The 18127-nt window shown below is 36.7% G+C and overlaps 2 protein-coding genes across 6 annotated transcripts in view; both read right to left on the reverse strand.

Moving 5' to 3' along the window:
* Window positions 1–2767, reverse strand: part of col14a1b (collagen, type XIV, alpha 1b) — a 144176-nt gene extending 141409 nt beyond the window's left edge. For all 5 annotated transcript variants that reach the window (XM_081613013.1, XM_081613011.1, XM_081613010.1 and 2 more), the window contains exons 1-2: window positions 2650–2767; window positions 647–761 (exon numbers count right to left, since the gene is read on the reverse strand). In XM_081613013.1, coding sequence (XP_081469139.1) covers window positions 647–728 — 82 coding nt within the window. In that variant the 5' untranslated portion in view covers window positions 729–761; window positions 2650–2767. The remainder of the gene's footprint in view (window positions 1–646; window positions 762–2649) is intronic.
* A 9733-nt stretch (window positions 2768–12500) lies between these two features.
* LOC103472795 (DEP domain-containing mTOR-interacting protein-like) lies at window positions 12501–17477 on the reverse strand. Its single transcript, XM_008422632.2, has 5 exons — window positions 17156–17477; window positions 14882–15040; window positions 14471–14541; window positions 14129–14233; window positions 12501–14019 (listed from the first exon to the last, which is right to left on the reverse strand). Exons 1-5 carry the CDS (start codon window positions 17172–17174, stop codon window positions 13852–13854), a joined length of 522 nt encoding a protein of 173 aa, XP_008420854.2. The 5' UTR covers window positions 17175–17477; the 3' UTR covers window positions 12501–13851.
* Between the last annotated feature and the right edge of the window lie 650 nt (window positions 17478–18127).

Below are 18127 nucleotides of genomic sequence, written 5' to 3' on the forward strand. Positions count from 1 at the left end.
TCATTTTCAAAATCTGTAGCCAGAGTACAACTTATACACCACGTGCACACAAATCATCAGGTTCACAAAGTAGAGTTAAAGAGTTATGGAAGCAAAAGAATCCACTTCTATCATGTTTTAACAGCTGGAGCAACTTGTTTTATGACTTTATCATCATGGCTTTTCCCTTTAAAAGGCACAGGAAGATCAGAGCACATGAGAAGGAAACAGTAAAAAGAAATAGAAACTTTAAAAGTGAAATGTTAAAAGCAAAAGACCAAACTCAGAGTTTCCAAATGTAATAATTAAGCATCTTTATCACATTGTTAATTTTGCTTTGTATTGTAATTTTTTCTTTGAAATTTAAACCTAAAGTAGGTGGGCCTTATCTAGTAGGCATGTCTTGCCACTATTGCCTACTTCCATCCTATTTCCAATCAAACAGCTGGAGAACCCCTCAAACCTGTGGCCAGGTTTTAAATCAACACATAAAGCTCTGGTTTTCAAAGCCCTACAAGTTTTCACTATCTTCTAAAGTTCATGCTTGCCCTTCCAATTATACTGCCTGTCCTTATTATTAAAAGCCCACCTCAGTTATGTTTGGTCCTTTGCTGCAAGTCATTTTGTCTTTGGTGACACTTATGAGTACTGAGGCAGAGGTACTTACCTTGGCCTTTTGCTGTGTGAGGCAACACTGCGATGAAAACAAAGCCCAGCAGGAAGAAGCTCAGTCTGACTGAGAACTGCATCCTGATTCCAGGTGACCAGAGGACACAAAACACCTGAGTTTAAGCGGAATAGGAAGAAGAAGGGAAGGAACAAAGGAGGCAGGAAGGAAGGATAGAATTACAAAAAAAATGATCAGAAACAGAAGGGAGTGACAGACTTCAGCTTTCCACTTGGCCTCCATTGAGCATTTCATTATATATTCTGAGAAATGTTATGTTCTTTAATCTGTTTAGCAGTGAATCAGTCTGTGGCAAGTCTTTTAAATGCAGTGCAAATTGGTAGATCATCTATTCCTTAATAGCAACCAAAAATCACAGAGGGAAAAAAATCTGAACATTTTTGACAACATTTTAAAAAGCCAGCAGGAAGACTACTGAATTGTACTTACCTCTTCCAATTCAAGAATTTTCCAAAAGTATCCATAACCAAATAACTTTTTCACAATTCATCATGCATAACGAGAAACTTGGATAAAAATTTAAAACTTGCTTTTATTGAAATTTATTGTATTAGAAAAGTGCACAACTGTGAATTAAAGGGTGTTTTAGAAGTGTGGTCTTAACATGACCAAATGGGAAAAAGATCAAGGGCTATAAATATACTGCTCAAAAAAATAAAGGGAACACTTAAACAACACAATGTAACTCCAAGTAAATCAAACTTCTGTGAAATCAAACTGTCCACTTAGGAAGCAACACTGATTGACCCGACGAGGGTCCCCCGTGGTCAATCAGTGTTGCTTCCTAAGTGGACAGTTTGATTTCACAGAAGTTTGATTTACTTAAGTGTTCCTTTTATTTTTTTGAGCAGTGTACTTTGGCATAGATCAAATAAGAACAGATTACTCACTTTACCTGGTAACACATGCAGCCGTTGCAAACATCCTCTCAATATCACAGAACTAAACTAAAAGATATTCAACATTTAATGAATCAAAATATCTCAACTTAACTGGGCAAACCATTTTGGCATAAAAATATTATTAAAATTTAAACCATTTATAATTTTCTCTGTAGAATTAACTGCATTTGTGCCAAGCAGAAATTTTAATCAAGTCCAGTGAAAAGTTAGCAACTGGTGTGGAATTGAAATGTGATGAAATGTAGCTGCAAGAACCACAAAAAATGTATGCAAGCTTTAAAATTTCGCCAGGTCCTGTGATCTTAACAGACGTTTTCCTCCAATCATTATTAGTTTTTTTTTGGTAAAGGAAATCTTTGATATGAGCTGAGGAGGGTTAGGAGAGCTGGCAATGGAATGAGCTTCATGCGAGTCTTTCAAGCTGCATCAAGCATGAAAACATGTTACTCCAGGGGGATAGAGGTGCAGCACCAGACAGCTGTCACCTGTAAGAGCTGCGTTTCCACTAACAATAGAGGGAAAACTAGATCCTCTCCACGTAAAACCTGAGGGCACCAACTTGATTTAGAATATCCTGTATTTTGTCTGCATGAACATTAAAACACAAGCAACTACAGATGCAGAATTATTATTAAAATTCGTTTACAACTGACAACAACTTCACTGAAAAGAGAAAGAAGCAAAACAAAAAGAAAAGAAATTTTTCATGGCAGTAAACGTTTACATTCCCAGCTCATACAGTCTCAACTTTCGTTTTGGCATCAGACATATTTCAGCGAGTTGGCATCGCATCTAAAAGATGAATGAGCAATTATTATTATTTTACAGCGAAAACAAGTTGATCCTCTAGATGAGCTAACATATTAAATCGCCTTCAGACTCGCTGTTGTTTCTTTTCAGGTGAAGAAAAGCAACGGAAGTTGTCCTTAATTGATTTGAGCGCAGGTGAGATCTGCACGTCTCGCCATCAGCAGCCCAACTGAGAAGCGCTGAGGTTGAATATAAAGGTTGTTCTAAGAGCGGGGCTTTTTGTGTGTGTTTTTTTCAGGTCTGTGCAGCGTGAATGCAGAGCAGCGTTACCTTCTCAGTTCATATGTTTCCAGGTTCTGCCGCTTCCCTCCGGACACCTCAGTCACAGACTCGTTGGTCCCACACAGACTCCCCGATTCGGTCCGTTCAACAACTCTCGGCTGCCGACCTGGAGTCAAGTTACACTCAATGAGACACAAGACTACCGGTGGGGAATTTCAAAATAAAATACGTAGTTACCAAGGGTACCAAAATGAATATTTATTATCCATAGACCTCTGTTGACCTCATTCGTTGGCGTCTCAATATATGTTTGAACGCCTCCTTCTGCCACTGCGGCACAGAACTAAGATTCATACAGATTTGTTTTATGTTAGGTTTACTCTTGTTAATACACCTTGAAGCCACCGGTTTTATTGTCTGATTTGTATGAAAATTCATTGTTATTAACTTTATAAATCAGTTCTCCTTGACAGACATAAATATTTTAACTGACAGAAAATCACACATCAAAAAATACATGAATAAAATTATTATAACACATAAAAAAAATCTGTAACCAAAATATTCAATTCAATAGAAATACAATCAATTAGCGCAACGCCCTGATGACATCACTATTACGCGATCACATGACTCCCTCCTGGCGCGCTTTAATCCGGAAATAGCTTTGTTTGACTTTCTTAACCGGGAAAATGTTTGACACTGAAAGTTGCAAGTTACAACTGAGACTGGAACACCGTGTGTGCGCCCACGACGAACCGGTTCAGTTTGTGCTGAAACCAAAAAGTAAGATTTGCGTATGTTTGTGTGCTTGCATGTGGGCACGAGCTTTGGACCATCCTGGTCCTCGAGCGCAGGTGACCTGCAACTCTTAGATCCAACACACTTCAATGAAACAGACGCTTTATGTTTTCGCATCCGCCTGAATAATGTGTAGTTGCGCCACTGCGTCCCAGCATATTGGCATTGTATTCCAAACTGAAGAGAAGAATGTACAGGAAAAGAAACGGGAAACGAAACAAAACAAACAAAAAAAAATTATCTTATCTAACTTTATGTTGCTGGATTTTTACACAGGTATTAAAAACTAGCTTATGTTTATTGTAAAGAAGTTGAGATTGTTCCAGTAATCAATGGAACAATATGTTACAATCAACATTGTTGAGAACTTTTATTTTGAAATAGACCAAACTAACAGTATTAAGAGATGTTAAGTGTCAACTTTATAATAGTTTTTTTTGTGTGTGTGTGTGTGAATAGTTTTTAAAATACACTTTTAACCAGCCTATTACATCTCTTTACGAATGCACAAAAGTCTGTCAAATTGCCCCCCAGCTCCCAAGCAAAAGTACATTTCCTACCGTTGATTTTTGCAAATAATTTTCCAAGCTTCTCTTTTAATTTGAAAGGGGAATTTGAAAATCCCCCTTATCTTACCGTGCTTCTTTTCGGGCAGCTTAACTTCAGCCCGCTCAGTTGAGACTTGCAGCGGGCTGATGGGTGTTTCCCGCCTCAGTCACCATCCACCCCTCCAGCTACTCATTCCTTTTCCTCTGTTTAATGCAAGGTGCGGCTGCAGAAAAATGCGTTTGAGTGGCAGGCGAGTTGAGCGGCTGCAGGTATAATATGTATTTCTGAGACCCTCCTGACTTTGCATGCTGTAAGACTCTTCAGGGGCTCCAGTTGATGCACCTTTCTCTTCGTGGGCAGGTGCTTGTTGTAAATCATACTTCCTCTATAGTACAGAGACGCTTTGACATTTGATTGTTTTTAGGTTTGCCTAAAGCTTCTGGGAAACACAGAAGGGTCATGACAGAAAGAGAATTTAAATTACTAAATCAAAATGAAATGTTAAGCTTCATGATCTTTTTCCCATATTGCAATAAGCAGAAATAGGACACAATGGCTAACAAAATCAATCAATCAATAAATGAATCATAATAAAAACACGTTGTCCATGTCAATTAACCCAATTCTTAGTTTGTCTATTGTTTAAATTCTAGTCAAATTTTGAGAAGTAATTTTTAACAGAATGTCTTCCTTGCAGAAAAAGTTATTAGTTCACTTTGTTCATGGACCTATTTGTGTTTAAGTATATTTTTTAAAGGTACAGTTCCCATTTTATGGCTAATTTCTGTCAGTTCAGTCAAAAATATTATCTTTTATCTGTCTTGGTTATTATTTCAGGTCACCTGACATAATGGTGTGATTCATTGGATTCATCAAGTTTTATGGATGAATATAGCTAAATGTTAACAACATTCAATAAATTTGAATACAAAATAGATTAATAGCAAAATCTCAAATAATATTACACATATTTAATACAGATTAATGAAAAGTATGTTTTTAAGGGTCAGTTCAGTCTATATCAGCATTACACTCAATTCCAGTGTGACTTCCTTCCAAGATCCAAGTTATGAATTTAAAGACAAACTTAACTCGGCAGAAATGTGTAAGTGATGTTATAAGAAGTCTAGATTGCATGCCTAGCTTTGCACAGGTGCTTTAGCTAGCTAAATTATTACCACAACTTTTGCCTTGTGATTTGGCAACTGTTGTTTTCTCCCTGTATTTATTTTATTAGCAGCTGCTTAATGATAGTGTTTTGAGTTAGATTTTTTTTGACATCAAGAAGTACATCATCATCTTCAAAGACAGATGATTCCATCTGCTTTACATGAACTAAATTCCTTTAGATATTTTTACTGCAACAGAGCAGAGACCACACAGCGCTGGATGTGCAGGTGCTCTTATCTCTAAGATACTGCAGAGCCTTGAAAGCATAATGGGCCTCTGTCTGCTTAGGGTGAGGGTTAAGCCTATCTTTGACTCAGTTATTATGGGTTTGTTTGCTGTGCATGTAGCCTTAAACAGGAGAAATCAAGGTCTCCAAAGTCTACTGCATTATCATATTCATAAATATTTAACAGGAAAATTTAGTGTTCCCTTCAATCGCCGAGTTGCACAACTCCCAAAATGCATCTTAGATACACACCATGTCTCCCTTAGTTTTCTTCAGCCATACCTAACGTCCAAACTGAGTACATTTAGTGTGTAATGCTGACTAAAGTTCTCATTTTACAAAGTATCTAAAGCTATACTGTGTGAACATTAACTATACGTCAGTTACAGAAGCAATGAAAAAACTTTCACTTTATACTTCTGAGGTTAGTTTGTTGGATGAAGAATGCAACAATTAGATTCTAATATGGTTAGTATAAAGAAAAAGGTCAATTACAAAAGAGGAAGAGTAAGCATTAAGAATTTTTCAACTAGCATTGAATCAAATGATACGCTCCGAGGGGTTTGTTAAAGATATAACTCGTCTCAGATTTTTAGCATCTTAATGTGGTTCACCTTCTTCAAAAGGAGAAAATAAGTTTTAGAAAAATATTGATCAAATTATTATATTAACATTTCATCCTGATCCAGTGATGTCTGTTCATTTTCAGTCTTTGGGCATTCATAAAATTAAATCTTAAATTATTTTTCAATTTTTATTTCTCTCAGTTAAAGCATGTACTAATTTATTTCTCAGTGTTTGTCAACTTTCGACTTTAATCATACACATTTAAACAATTTTCAAATTCCGGGCAGTATTATCCATGCTGCTGGAGTTGCTAAAGTATCTTTAGTATGACTTTTGGATGTCTCTGGCCCATAGATGCTTTGTTGATGATTTTAAAGTTTAGCAGTTAAAGTTAAACCACAGGACAGCAAAAGTCACCCGAGATAAGTCAAAAACTCATGCTGGCATAAAAACATCTATTGGAGGTCTGTGTGTTTGCCAGATCTCCACATTAAATCACAAAATCAGGAAAATAATAACAGACGTACTGTATATCCGTTCTTCTCCACCAGTATAGCGTCACACACATGGAAGAGTCGATGCCGAGTTGCATTAAGTTGTTTTTGTCCTAGTTGGTGTTCAGTCATCCTGATTTCTTTATTTTAATTTTCCAGGGATTTTTTGAAGCATGTTTTATTCAGCAGGGGGCAGTACAGAACTGCCCTGTAGGTAACATCTGTCAAAGAAGTCTTACTTCCTTTTTTTTTTTATCACAAAAAGTGTGAACATACACATATGTGGTATCTTAGTCAATGGCCTACTTTGTGTTTTTGTGTAAAATGTCGTATTTGATGGGGTTTTTTAAGAAAACGAATCTGAAACGGTACTGGTGCCCCAGTCCCAGTGCATCCCCAGTTCACGTCTTGTTTTCCACATCACATCACATCACACTCACCAACTCATGAATAATGCTGGGAGCTTCTCTCCTTGATCTCTCCTTGATTGATTTTAAATGAGCTTTTTTAGAGTCACTGAAGGATTTGAGGACCTCTCGTAGCAAACATTGAACAAGGTGAGAATGTTAAGACCTTCATCTGCTTTTATAGTTTCATCAAAGCTGAACAAGACATTTCACCATTTATTCCTACCAAGATTAAAGTGAGCTGCAATGCGGCTTTAAAGTTTCAATGGAAAAATGAGAACATAATTTTATATGCATACATTAATTGTTCGATTATTTTTAAATGGTAAAACATGAAGGTAACAGAAAATTGAACATGAAGGTCTAACATAAAACCAGAGCCATCTATCCATCCATCCATCCATCCATCCATCCATTTTCTGCCGCTTATCCGGGGTCGGGTCGCGGGGGCAGCAGCTTCAGAAGGGAGGCCCAGACTTCCCTCTCCCCAGCCACTTCTTCCACCTCCTCCAGGAATCCCAAGGCGTTCCCAGGCCAGCTGAGAGACATAGTCCCTCCAGCGTGTGCTGGGTCTTCCCTGAGGCCTCCTCCCGGTGGGACGTGCCTGGAACACCTCACCAGGGAGGCGTCCAGGAGGCATCCTTACCAGATGCCCGAGCCTCAACTGGCTCCTCTCGACGTGGAGGAGCAGCAGCTCTACTCTGAGTCCCTCCCGGATGACCGAGCTTCTCACCCTATCTCTAAGGGAGAGCCCAGCCACCCTGCGGAGGAAACCCATTTCTACCGCTTGTATCCGTGATCTCGTTCTTTCGGTCATGACCCAAAGCTCATGACCATAGATGAGGGTGGGAACGTAGATCGACCGGTAAATCGAGAGCTTCGCTTTTTGACTCAGCTCTCTTTTCACCACGACGGACCGGTACAGCGCCCGCTTCACGGCAGAAGCTGCCCCAATCCGCCTGTCGATCTCCCGCTCCCTTCTTCCCTCATTCGTGAACAAGAAAAAACTGGTTTGTTAATAAAGTTTGACTGACCTATCTACCTACAGACCTTATAATCAGGTCGTCTGCAGGTCATTTAGCACCACTTTCTCCACCAGCATGTTGTGCGCGAACGGAGAAGGGTGACCATCGTCCAGCCACGCTCCGGCCCAGTCACGGAAGGCTCTCCTCGCCGACCGGAGTCGGACTGTTTTGTTGACATTCGTTATGTCAACAAAGTGGCTTTAGATATTCATCCGGGGTGCTTCGACTACATTTAAAGCCGGGGGGGCAAGGGAAGAGAGACAGAGACTGTGGCGGCAGTGTGTTGGTTGGTCTGTGTTACCCAGAAAGCAGTTGGGCACAATATTGCAACACCAACACCGTGAGTGAAACAATGACTGGGGCAGCCTAGTATATAAAGTACTCAGGGACCACTTCTTTATTATTGCACATCCACATTTGTAGAATACGGAACAAATCGCGTCCTGTATAGGTTCAATATGGGACGGGTGGTAACCCCGAACTGTAGCGTCGATTCTATGCGCCTTATAATGCGGTGCGCCTTATATATGAAAAAAGTTTTAAAATAGGCCACTCATTGAAGGTGTGCCTTATAATCCTGTGGGCCTTATAGTGTGGAAAATACGGTAGATACAATGGCTTTAAATCAGAACCCTGGGGCTGACCGTAAATTAATGCTGTATACTTTGATATATATGAAGAAAAGCAATTTAAAGCAAATCCTGATACATTGATCTAATACCTCCCTATCCAGAAAGAGTTGATGATCAACAGAATCAAAAGATGAAGTCAGATTCTTCATAGTGTATCAGCAAATCAAAGTCTGCAACATAGCAGAGATCTAATATTTTAGTAAGTCTACCATGCAATGAATTGCAATATATAAATGCTACAACTCAACAAAATTAGTTCTCTCTTTTTTGGAATTCATACGCTTAAAAAATATTGACAAAATCATGTGGGATTATTGCCCCCAATGGTAGAAACACTACCAGGGTTGCTGCTGAAGACTGCGTTCATCATAAACAAGCTTCCTTTACATCATCAGGCGAACTGGAAGTTTTCCCCTCTGCTCCTTTTAGTGTTTGGGATTTCTCCCTCTAATGCATCACTTTTTCTAATGATGTCTTTTAAATGCTGCAGCTGCAGCAGGGACTTGTTTACATTTCATTTATCCAGCTGTCCACAGTAATCACTGCATCCCAAGGTGATGTTGGTGTTTGTGCCTCAGTGACCAGAATCACTCTTGAGACATATTTATGAAGCTGGTGCCACAGTGCTAGGTGTGATTTTGACTCTGTTGTGATGACCTGTCAACACGTCTGTCAGGACAGGAGCACTGAACCTTGAAAAATTGTTTTCTGTCGTTTTTAATCGTTTCATTTTTAGTGACATGCATTGCATTTACTTTTTGTTTTTCAATTTTCATAATACTACATCGGGCACTCATATTAAGAATGTATGCAAATGCAATGGTAGTATTCTTGGTAGAATCCATTACAGTTTTTGCAGATACTGGCCTAATTTCCATGATGATGTCTCAGCTGTGTCAAGTCTTGAAAAGAACCTACCAGTGACCTTCCTCTGTCCTTTCATTTGCATTTCCTTTTCATTACAAAAGTGAATTCATTAAGTGAAAATCAATAATAGATCAAAGCTCTACCTTTCTGGAAAGAAGCTGGGGAAAATGATTTACATTAAATTAAAAACCCTTATAAATAATTTATGCTGATAACATATTGTGCTAATCATAGATAAGTTTATGATATATCTTCAAGTCTTCATTGTTCACAATTTGCTTCCGTGTTACTATTACATTTATGTGTAATATCTGCAAATGATTTTCATTCACATCAACAAATTTATTTTAATAATCCTGGTTTGCGCTGTTTATTTATTTTCATTGTTTTCTGTAAATTATTGAATAGATATTTACTAAAGACGCCTCATTTTTTAAAACTCTTTTACTCTGTTTCTTATTAAGTTGGACATCCAAATATATGTAAAATTATGCTCATAGGTTTCCATTAGGCGTATGTATTCCAAGAATATTAAAATATTTCATTTTATATTTACATTTTTGTCTTGAACAGTTATTTCAGGATTGATTATTTCAATTTGCTAAATGCCAGAACAACAAGAGAGAAGGTATTTACTTATTTTTAAACATCCATTAAGTCAAACAGTTTATATGCATTTCCTCAGTATTTAGTCAAGTCGTCTTATAAAATAAATGATGGCCTGAACTTCTATAGTGCTTTATCATATCATTCGGTGTTTATTTTAATAAAGATTGGGAATAGTAACCTTTTTTTTTTTCAGGGGAAGAGTTGTCATGCTGGCTATTTATCATATTAAAGCAACTTTCAGAAAAAAACAAAAAATTGCAGCATATAGTAGCTTGACCAGAACATGGAGAACTTTATACATACATTTTTTTTTCATTTCCTGTTGCAACTAGCTGTTTTGCGTGTAAACAGAAACATTCCATAAAACTTTAGTTTGAAAAAGTTGTAAATTGTTGGAATGAGTATATAGGGGGTAAATGCAACTTTGGTAGCAAGGAAAACATTTTTGTGAGGGTGGATTTGAAAATCAAACAGGGACTATACTGGCACAAAGAAAAGGACATCTGACGCCCTGAAAACACTCCAGCTCAAGAATAAACCATCACGTCTAAACAAGCTAGCAAGGTCCAGAGGGAAGAATTGTATTAAAAAACAACACACTGTGATGACAGAAAATAATGCACAAGAAGAAGATATGGAGAGATCTGCAACAAACTGCAAGAGGGAAACAAAATATAATGAAATGACATTACTTTGTATACTACTGATCTGACAAAATGAGGTTGGGGTGGTATAATTCAGTAGTTACTTTTAAGGGAGATTGGATATGTTTAATGTATAGGTTATTGTCTTGCCAAATTCACACGTACTGACCATACAATCATTATTTTTCTTTTTTGACAGAGAATGTTGGCCTGAAATCTGCTGCGAATCCGTAGGCTAACATTTGGCCGCCTTCCTCCTGTTATGGACTGTATGAGTTAGGAGTCAGAGCCACTCACCTGGGATCGCCAAAAAAAACAAACAAACTCCTCACCTTCCATGCTTATCACAAAGACATGATGTGATTCTGACACGGCAGAAACTGTGGAATTGTGATTTTGACACAAAAGAAAGTGTGATCTGCAGGGCAGAGGTGTTATTACAGTGAAAAAGAGTCCAAAGAAATTTCAGAATTTTTATCGATCAAACATTTGGGTTTTTATTCTTTTGACCCACTAAAAAAAATCTGGTCTACATTTTTCAACAATTTACATACCCTTTATTCATGAAATTTTTTTTTTACCTTTTTTATTCCATCACTGACAGATACTCGTCAATCACTGAGAGGTTTCCCTGCTGACAGGAGAGAATTTAAGTAATGACAGTAATTTTGCTCTTTTTCTGTCATTCTTCCAAGGACTGAAAGCTTCTGGACAGAGTTAAACAGTTCAGGAACAAAGCCAACATTTACACTAACTTCCCTAAATGCTACTGGTGTCACACCCCGAGTTAAAAAATGAGGCATCCAGAAATGTCAGAGATAAAGCTTTTGGTGCTGCTTGTTACTTTTTGTTGACCTTTTTTGTTTTAAGGAAATTAGTTGTCATGCTTGTCACAGGACACAAAAGGCTATAATGAACACATACATTTAGTTTTTTAAAAGGACTGCCAGGCCAGTATAAATAGACAAATCAATAATAATAATAAAAAAAACTGTACAATCTCAATATTATAAACATGACTCAATAACAGTTACCTAAAAGGTCTTTATTAATGGACCCCGTAAGATCAATTAAAAAACAAAAACATTTCCCTCTGAGGGACGATTTCAGAATGTAATTTGGTTGAAAAATGTAATTGAAATTGAATTGGATCACATTAAATCAAATATAGAAACGTGTGTTGGAATTTGGTTGCTAGCACGGTTTACTCCCTGTTTTTTTTTTTTTTTTTTGTATTAGTATTGTTATAATAGTTTATGTTAATGTTCACAAGCTGACCTGAGGGACATTTGTTTGCCAAAGACAAAAATGATGTGACTCGTCATGCACAATTTAGTCCATACCGCCACCTTCTGGTAGTACAGCATAGCCAATTTTATTTGTTACAAATTAAATAATGACAGGTTATTTAATTGAACAAGATTACGTTAATCTTCAAGATTTATGTCTATTGTCATCATGTTTGAGGACATTGTCTGTGTGACAATGAATAACATTTCATTGTTTTTCACATTTTCAACACAAAATGTGAAAGAAAAATAATTTAAAAACAATGTTTTTAAACGAAAACTAATAATTTAAACAATTAAGTTTAAACGGGATTTCTATTTACTTTAAAATCTCCAAATACGTTTAGGAAAAAAAGAAAAGATATTCATGCAGAATAACAATATTGATGAAGAAAATGTATATTACCTTACACTTTTCAAAACTAATTATTTGCATTGTCGCTATGATAAAAGAGAAAGGGGGAATAAAGACATTCACTGAGGCTGTGGGATCAAATCCTTGTAAAGCATTCATGCTAATGCAGAAAAAGAGCCACAAAATGAAAAACTATATAATAAAAACAGATATAAAGGTATACAATGTAAATGGAAGAGTAGACTGTACAAACTTTCAAACTAATCGTGAGTCACAATCTTTATTTTTGTTAAGTTGTTTATCTGCCTCACACTTCTACTACACACCTCCTATTTCCTTTCTGGGAATCAGAATGGCGTGGATGGAAAGACAAACACAATCAGAGGGTCTTAGAGGGGCGTTTTTTTGAGGCCAGACATGTTTTTGTGTGAGCAGGTCAGTCAGTGGAAATGTTCCTTCTGTTGATACTGGGTTTGTGAACAGACAGGCAGTAAAGTGGCAGAGTTTAAAGTCCAAGTAACCACGGAAAAGAAATGAGAACAGCACGATTAATTCCAGAATATATTTTCAATATATTCTCCCATGGACACTGAGGTAGCATTTAATAGGTTGAAATTATGATGAACCAAATTAATACAGGTTTAAAAACTATTTAGGTCAAATGACACAACAGATAGATCCTGACTTAAACTCGAAGATACTCAAATGATAACTGCAACCATAAACGCTGTGCTGTGTGTTGGCTCAGATGGTTTGTCTAACAGTTGCAAGGAGGTGAAATGGGCTTATAAGGCACACATATGCTGGTATGTTGAAGAGGGAAACACAAGATGGGTGGAATTATTTCTGAAGAGTTTAGCTTTTCCCCAACAACCCAATGTGACTTTATAGGACACATTTTAAGGCGCTTTACAAGCTTTTAAATAACCAATTTTCAATTGGAGCAATTCTAGTTTTAAAACAATACATTTTTGCTGAGTCATTCATATATATTTTCATCTATTGTTCACATTTTTTCCAGACACGAGATGTCTTTTTCTGTCAGACACCTCAGATAATCTGAAAAAGTCACTCAAAACCGAAGTGTTTATGATGTTTTCATGATGTAAATCTGCCTCGTAGCTAAAATGTGTTATACAAATAAACTTGATTGATTGATTTTAACATTTTCAACCCGTTTAAAGACATATGAGCTATTTTTGTTTCAGATATTCCAGTAGCATTTTAGCTGCCAGTGAAATGCAATGCATTTCATTCTTCTGCAGAACGCTTTCCAACATTTCTAAGGCTTGAATTTAAACATTGTACCAATTCTTAATGCCATAAATGACAATAGTTAAACTCTTGGACTAAATCATGACACCCATTTACTTCAGTCTAAGAGTCATTTGCCTTAATTTTGGCCCTTTTTATTCTTCTGGAACTCTAGAAATCTTGTTTTTGAGCAGGTTGCTGGTCAGTGATGAATTGGCCGATGTGCTCATCTAAGACTGAATTTTACAATTTCCAGAACACAAGATCCCATGTGTCTGATAAAATACTGAACTACATATTTGATTCAAAACTGCAGTCTAAAAAGAACCTATCCTGCCTCTCAACACGTGGTAATTATTCTCTAGTTTGATTCTTGAGTAAATTGCATTTCTTCTTCTCCCCAGTGGTCTCTTTCCTCCATCACCTCCATCACTACAGTTCTGGGTCCGGTGAGGATCAGGTGGCTGACTGTCCGGTAGTCCAGATCGAGAACATTGAGACCATTCACAGACACCACAAACTGTCGTACCTGCAAATATGGAAGGTATTCAAACATTAGTTAGCTTAAAAAAAGAGGAAACTGGTTGATTTATGGTTTATTTAAGATAAAATGTCTTTGAATAATTGTTTTTGTGTACCTTCATCCCAGCAACAGCAGCTGGACCAAATGGCTCCACAGCCTGAATGTAGCATGGCTGCTTTCCTCTAACCACAAACCCCCATCCCACTGCATCACCCACAATCTGTAGAGAAGTACAGAAAGGACAATTTATAGAACTGAAATATGTGCTTATTTAGAGGCGAAAAAACACCCTTTTCACTTATTAAAACACGCATTTTGGTGAATGGTGTCAAATTTTATATAAAAAAAGAAGAAGAATATATTTCTTGTAATAGCCAAATAAAGATTAGAAATAGTATCCTTTCTCTATTCATGTTAAAGGGAAAAGGCTTTTAATTTAGGCAAATGTAAAACATACTGTGAATGTTTTCTTAATGTAGGGGGCGCCTGGTGTTTGCAGTTCCTCTGTGCTCACTGGTCTCCTCAAGACTAAATACAAGGGAGAGGTAGAAATATAGGGGAAAGAAAGAGAAAAAGACAAAAAACTGAGACAAAAAAGGAAAACTGTTATTTTTAGTTTTCAACAGGATAATTCTAAAGGAGGAAAATCATTACGAGACGGCATATTTTGGACGTTGTGGACTTACTCTATTTTAAACCTAGGTAATCTGAATTTAATGATAGATCATCAATGATAAATCAATGTCACATTACCCTGTGGCTTCCAACATTCCACTAGCCTAACAATACTCCTTTGCTGTCATTTGTTTTTGCAACCTGCATGTACATTAGCCCTAACAAAACACAGCAGTTGCCTTAAAGATAATACCTGATTTAGGGTTGGAGAGTGTGAGGGAGGAGAAAGAACTGCAGCCACCAACTGTTCTTCTGGTGTAAATGTTTCCATCGCTGCTGCTTCTTAGCCTGGGTCTTGCTGGACCAACACAGCTCCCACTCTTAGTGGCTTTTTCATTCTTAGAAGCACTGTCTAAAAGGAGACAGAGATGCACATCATGGAAAACTTGCTGATTCACATAAAGATATAGATTTATTTATTTATTTATTTTTTGACCATTGACTCAGTCATTTATTGGCCTAAATGTGTTTTTTCTCCTGACTCAATTCAAGTAGTTTTGATTTCAAGACTTTGTTGTTTTGTTTAGTTTTTCAGTTAGTTTTAATTTGTAACAAAAGTTTAATCTTACTAAGATGTAATGTAATTGTTTTTGGACTTCCTGGAGCTTGCTGGAATTTGGCTTTCCCATAATTGACCAAGTATGCATGCTTGAAACTTTGAGTTCTTTTTCCAGAACTTGCCAGTTACTTTTGGAAATTTACAATTATCGTTTTGGAAATATGAAGAAATTTTCTGATTACTTTTCCTAATCAGATGAGGTATTTAGAACTCCTTTCCTGAACCTACTAGATACTCTGAGGAACTAAGAGATGCATTTCTCCAACTTTCATGGAGCTTACTGGTGAATTTTAAAGAACTTTCCAGATACTTCCTACGAACCATGGAGGTTACTTTTCTAGAATGACCAAGTACTTTACTTGAACCTGCAAGTAATTTTCCCACAACTTATTTTTACAACTACCGAGGTACTTTCTTGTAACTTTCATGGTACTTATTAGTCATAAATCACAAATGCTTTCACTTTCACTTTAGCACATACAAATGTTGTGGATCAGCAATAAGTTTGACTCCTATAAAGGTAGGGAAAGTTCTAGAAAGTACACATTAAGTTCTAGAAAGTGATTTATATTTCTAGTAAAAGCACCACGTAAGTTTATTTTAGTGAGTTTCTAAAAACAACCAATAATTTCCACAAAGGTTCTAGGTAACGTACACGGTGTGTTCTGGGAAGAACCAAGCAAGTATCAGAAAGTAACAAATTTCCAAGGGTTCAATCTAGTTGTAAACCAAGGTGCCATCAGCTGGATTAAAGTGTGTTTGCATTGACACAGTTCTTTCTAAACCTACATATTCTATCATCTATAATTCTATTCCATTCCACCTTGACAAGGAGGAAGTTCTTTTGAATTATAGAGATATGAAAGACAAATATTGGCCATGATGTTGACTTCTGCAGGGATGAAGAAACATGTTCAATTGTTCTGTTGGCTGCTTTGATAAGAGGGACGAGTTGTGCTGTTACAGTTTCCAAAATATAGTATATTCCTGTTTTTGGCCATGATTTACTGCTATAAATACATAAGCCTTGGCTTTAAACAAGAAACTAACAACAATAAGTCAGTTTTGACATACTATATTTAATGCACTCAATATACATTGGTGTTTCATCAAAGTAACTTTTACATATTTGAAAGTTGTAGAATGAGCTTTTGTGCCTGGATAATGTAAAAGTAAATTTGTATATTAATGTGTATAATTTTACTGTATTCAGTGGTTTGCAACACATTGATTAGAATCAGATTTTTTTGTACAAAAATAACATCAAGCACATCAATGATTAACCGAGTGATGGTGATAAAAACATATTCACCTTCTTCCCTCTCTCTTCCTTTCCTGTCTAATTGGAAAGTGACACCATGATGTGTCAGGCAGATATATGACTGTATAATAATACAGTTTGTGTAATGCTTGCTAAATAACTATGTCGTGTGAAGCCTATTACTCCAGCCACATTTTCTGTGAGTGATGCAGTGATATACAGGTTGCTGTCTCATAAGCTTGTTTGAGTTGCACGGGGAACATTTGCTTTCTTGTGAGCTCTCACATAGCTCCAAATGTTTTAGTTTGTTTTTTGCTGTTTATTGATTTATTTCTGGCACAACTTTTTTCAACCCGAACAAAAGTAAGTTTTAAACTTTGTAGAATTACTTTATATTATTGTTTGCTTTTGTCATTTGATATGCCATTTGGTATCCTCCTTATGTTTTAGTTGTCCATATTTTAATATAGTTAGCTTATTTTGCTTAAATAATAAGATTTACGCATTAATATTTCTCCATGTTTTTCTAACAGTTTGAACCTATTACACATATTTTGAAATAATTCACACATGTTGAACTCGTATTTTTGCTTTTAGCATTTAGGAGAAATAAACATTTGCATTTTCAAGTTATAAACAGTTCTTACCTGCTGTACGAAGACCCATTTCTTTTCAGACGTTCGTCAAACTGATAAATAAAAGGGTATCTATGGATACATGTGGAGAACCAGGAACTTTAACAATTCTTCCGCACATACAAAAACTCTAATGGAACAATTATTTGTTTTTATAAAGAAGTTCTCTTCATGCGCTCACCAACAACGTATCCCTAACCAAGTCTGTACTTTAAATGCTCGTTGTGTTTACAGTTCTAAAAACACAGCTAGTGAAGTGGTTGGAAAATGCTTGAGGGTGAGCTAAATATTAAACCCCAGAGCAAACAAGTCAGCCGTCAGCAGGAGGTACGAGGTGGGAGGAGTCATCTCCAATGTATGGTTTTTACTAATTACACCGACATTTACAATCTTGAAATTTTACCACATCATTTTTTCATTTGAAGCCTGGAATGCTGTAGCTAATGTTCAGTTTATTATGGCATTAAAGATTATTTAAATAAATTAATCAAGTACATTGTGCGATCAATACTGTAATTACTTAAGTAACATAAGTGATGGTTAATAATATTATCACCAGGAAAACATTATTACAAAAGTATTTACTGTTTTAGTATTTAAAACATTGTTTAATCAGTTTAAGCAGCTAACTATTTGATACACTGGTTAGTTTTAGCATAGAACTAACAAAGAGCAACACTGTATGTATTACTGAAGCAATGTACCAGACAGGCTGCAGCTTGGTTGCCATGCAGAGTGTGGGAGGGTGCAGGTGGAGAGGGAATAAAGTAAAATTATTCAAGCTCGGACGGATACAGGACAATAAAAAGCTGAGGAAACCACACCAGGTGAAAATAACAAGATTGGCTGCATCATGGGGAAACAACATATGTTGAAATACCGATGACTCCAAGAGTGCCATGGGATTAGTGGCTCATAGGAAACAAGGTCAGTTTGGCCATCTTGCAGCCCTGATGTCAAACCCAGAGAAATGTTGTGGGTAGA

This window comes from Poecilia reticulata, chromosome 11 (genome assembly GCF_904066995.2).
Source record: "Poecilia reticulata chromosome 11, P_reticulata-male-v2, whole genome shotgun sequence".
NCBI lineage: Eukaryota > Metazoa > Chordata > Actinopteri > Cyprinodontiformes > Poeciliidae > Poecilia > Poecilia reticulata.

Excerpts from the sequence above, each read along its gene's own strand:
- LOC103472795 (XM_008422632.2), bottom strand. Across the intron at positions 14,542-14,881 it reads ACTCTCCAACCCTAAATCAG|TCTTGAGGAGACCAGTGAGC; the intron begins GTATTATCTTTA and ends CCTTGTATTTAG. Across the intron at positions 14,020-14,128 it reads CTGCTGTTGCTGGGATGAAG|GTACGACAGTTTGTGGTGTC; the intron begins GTACACAAAAAC and ends CCATATTTGCAG.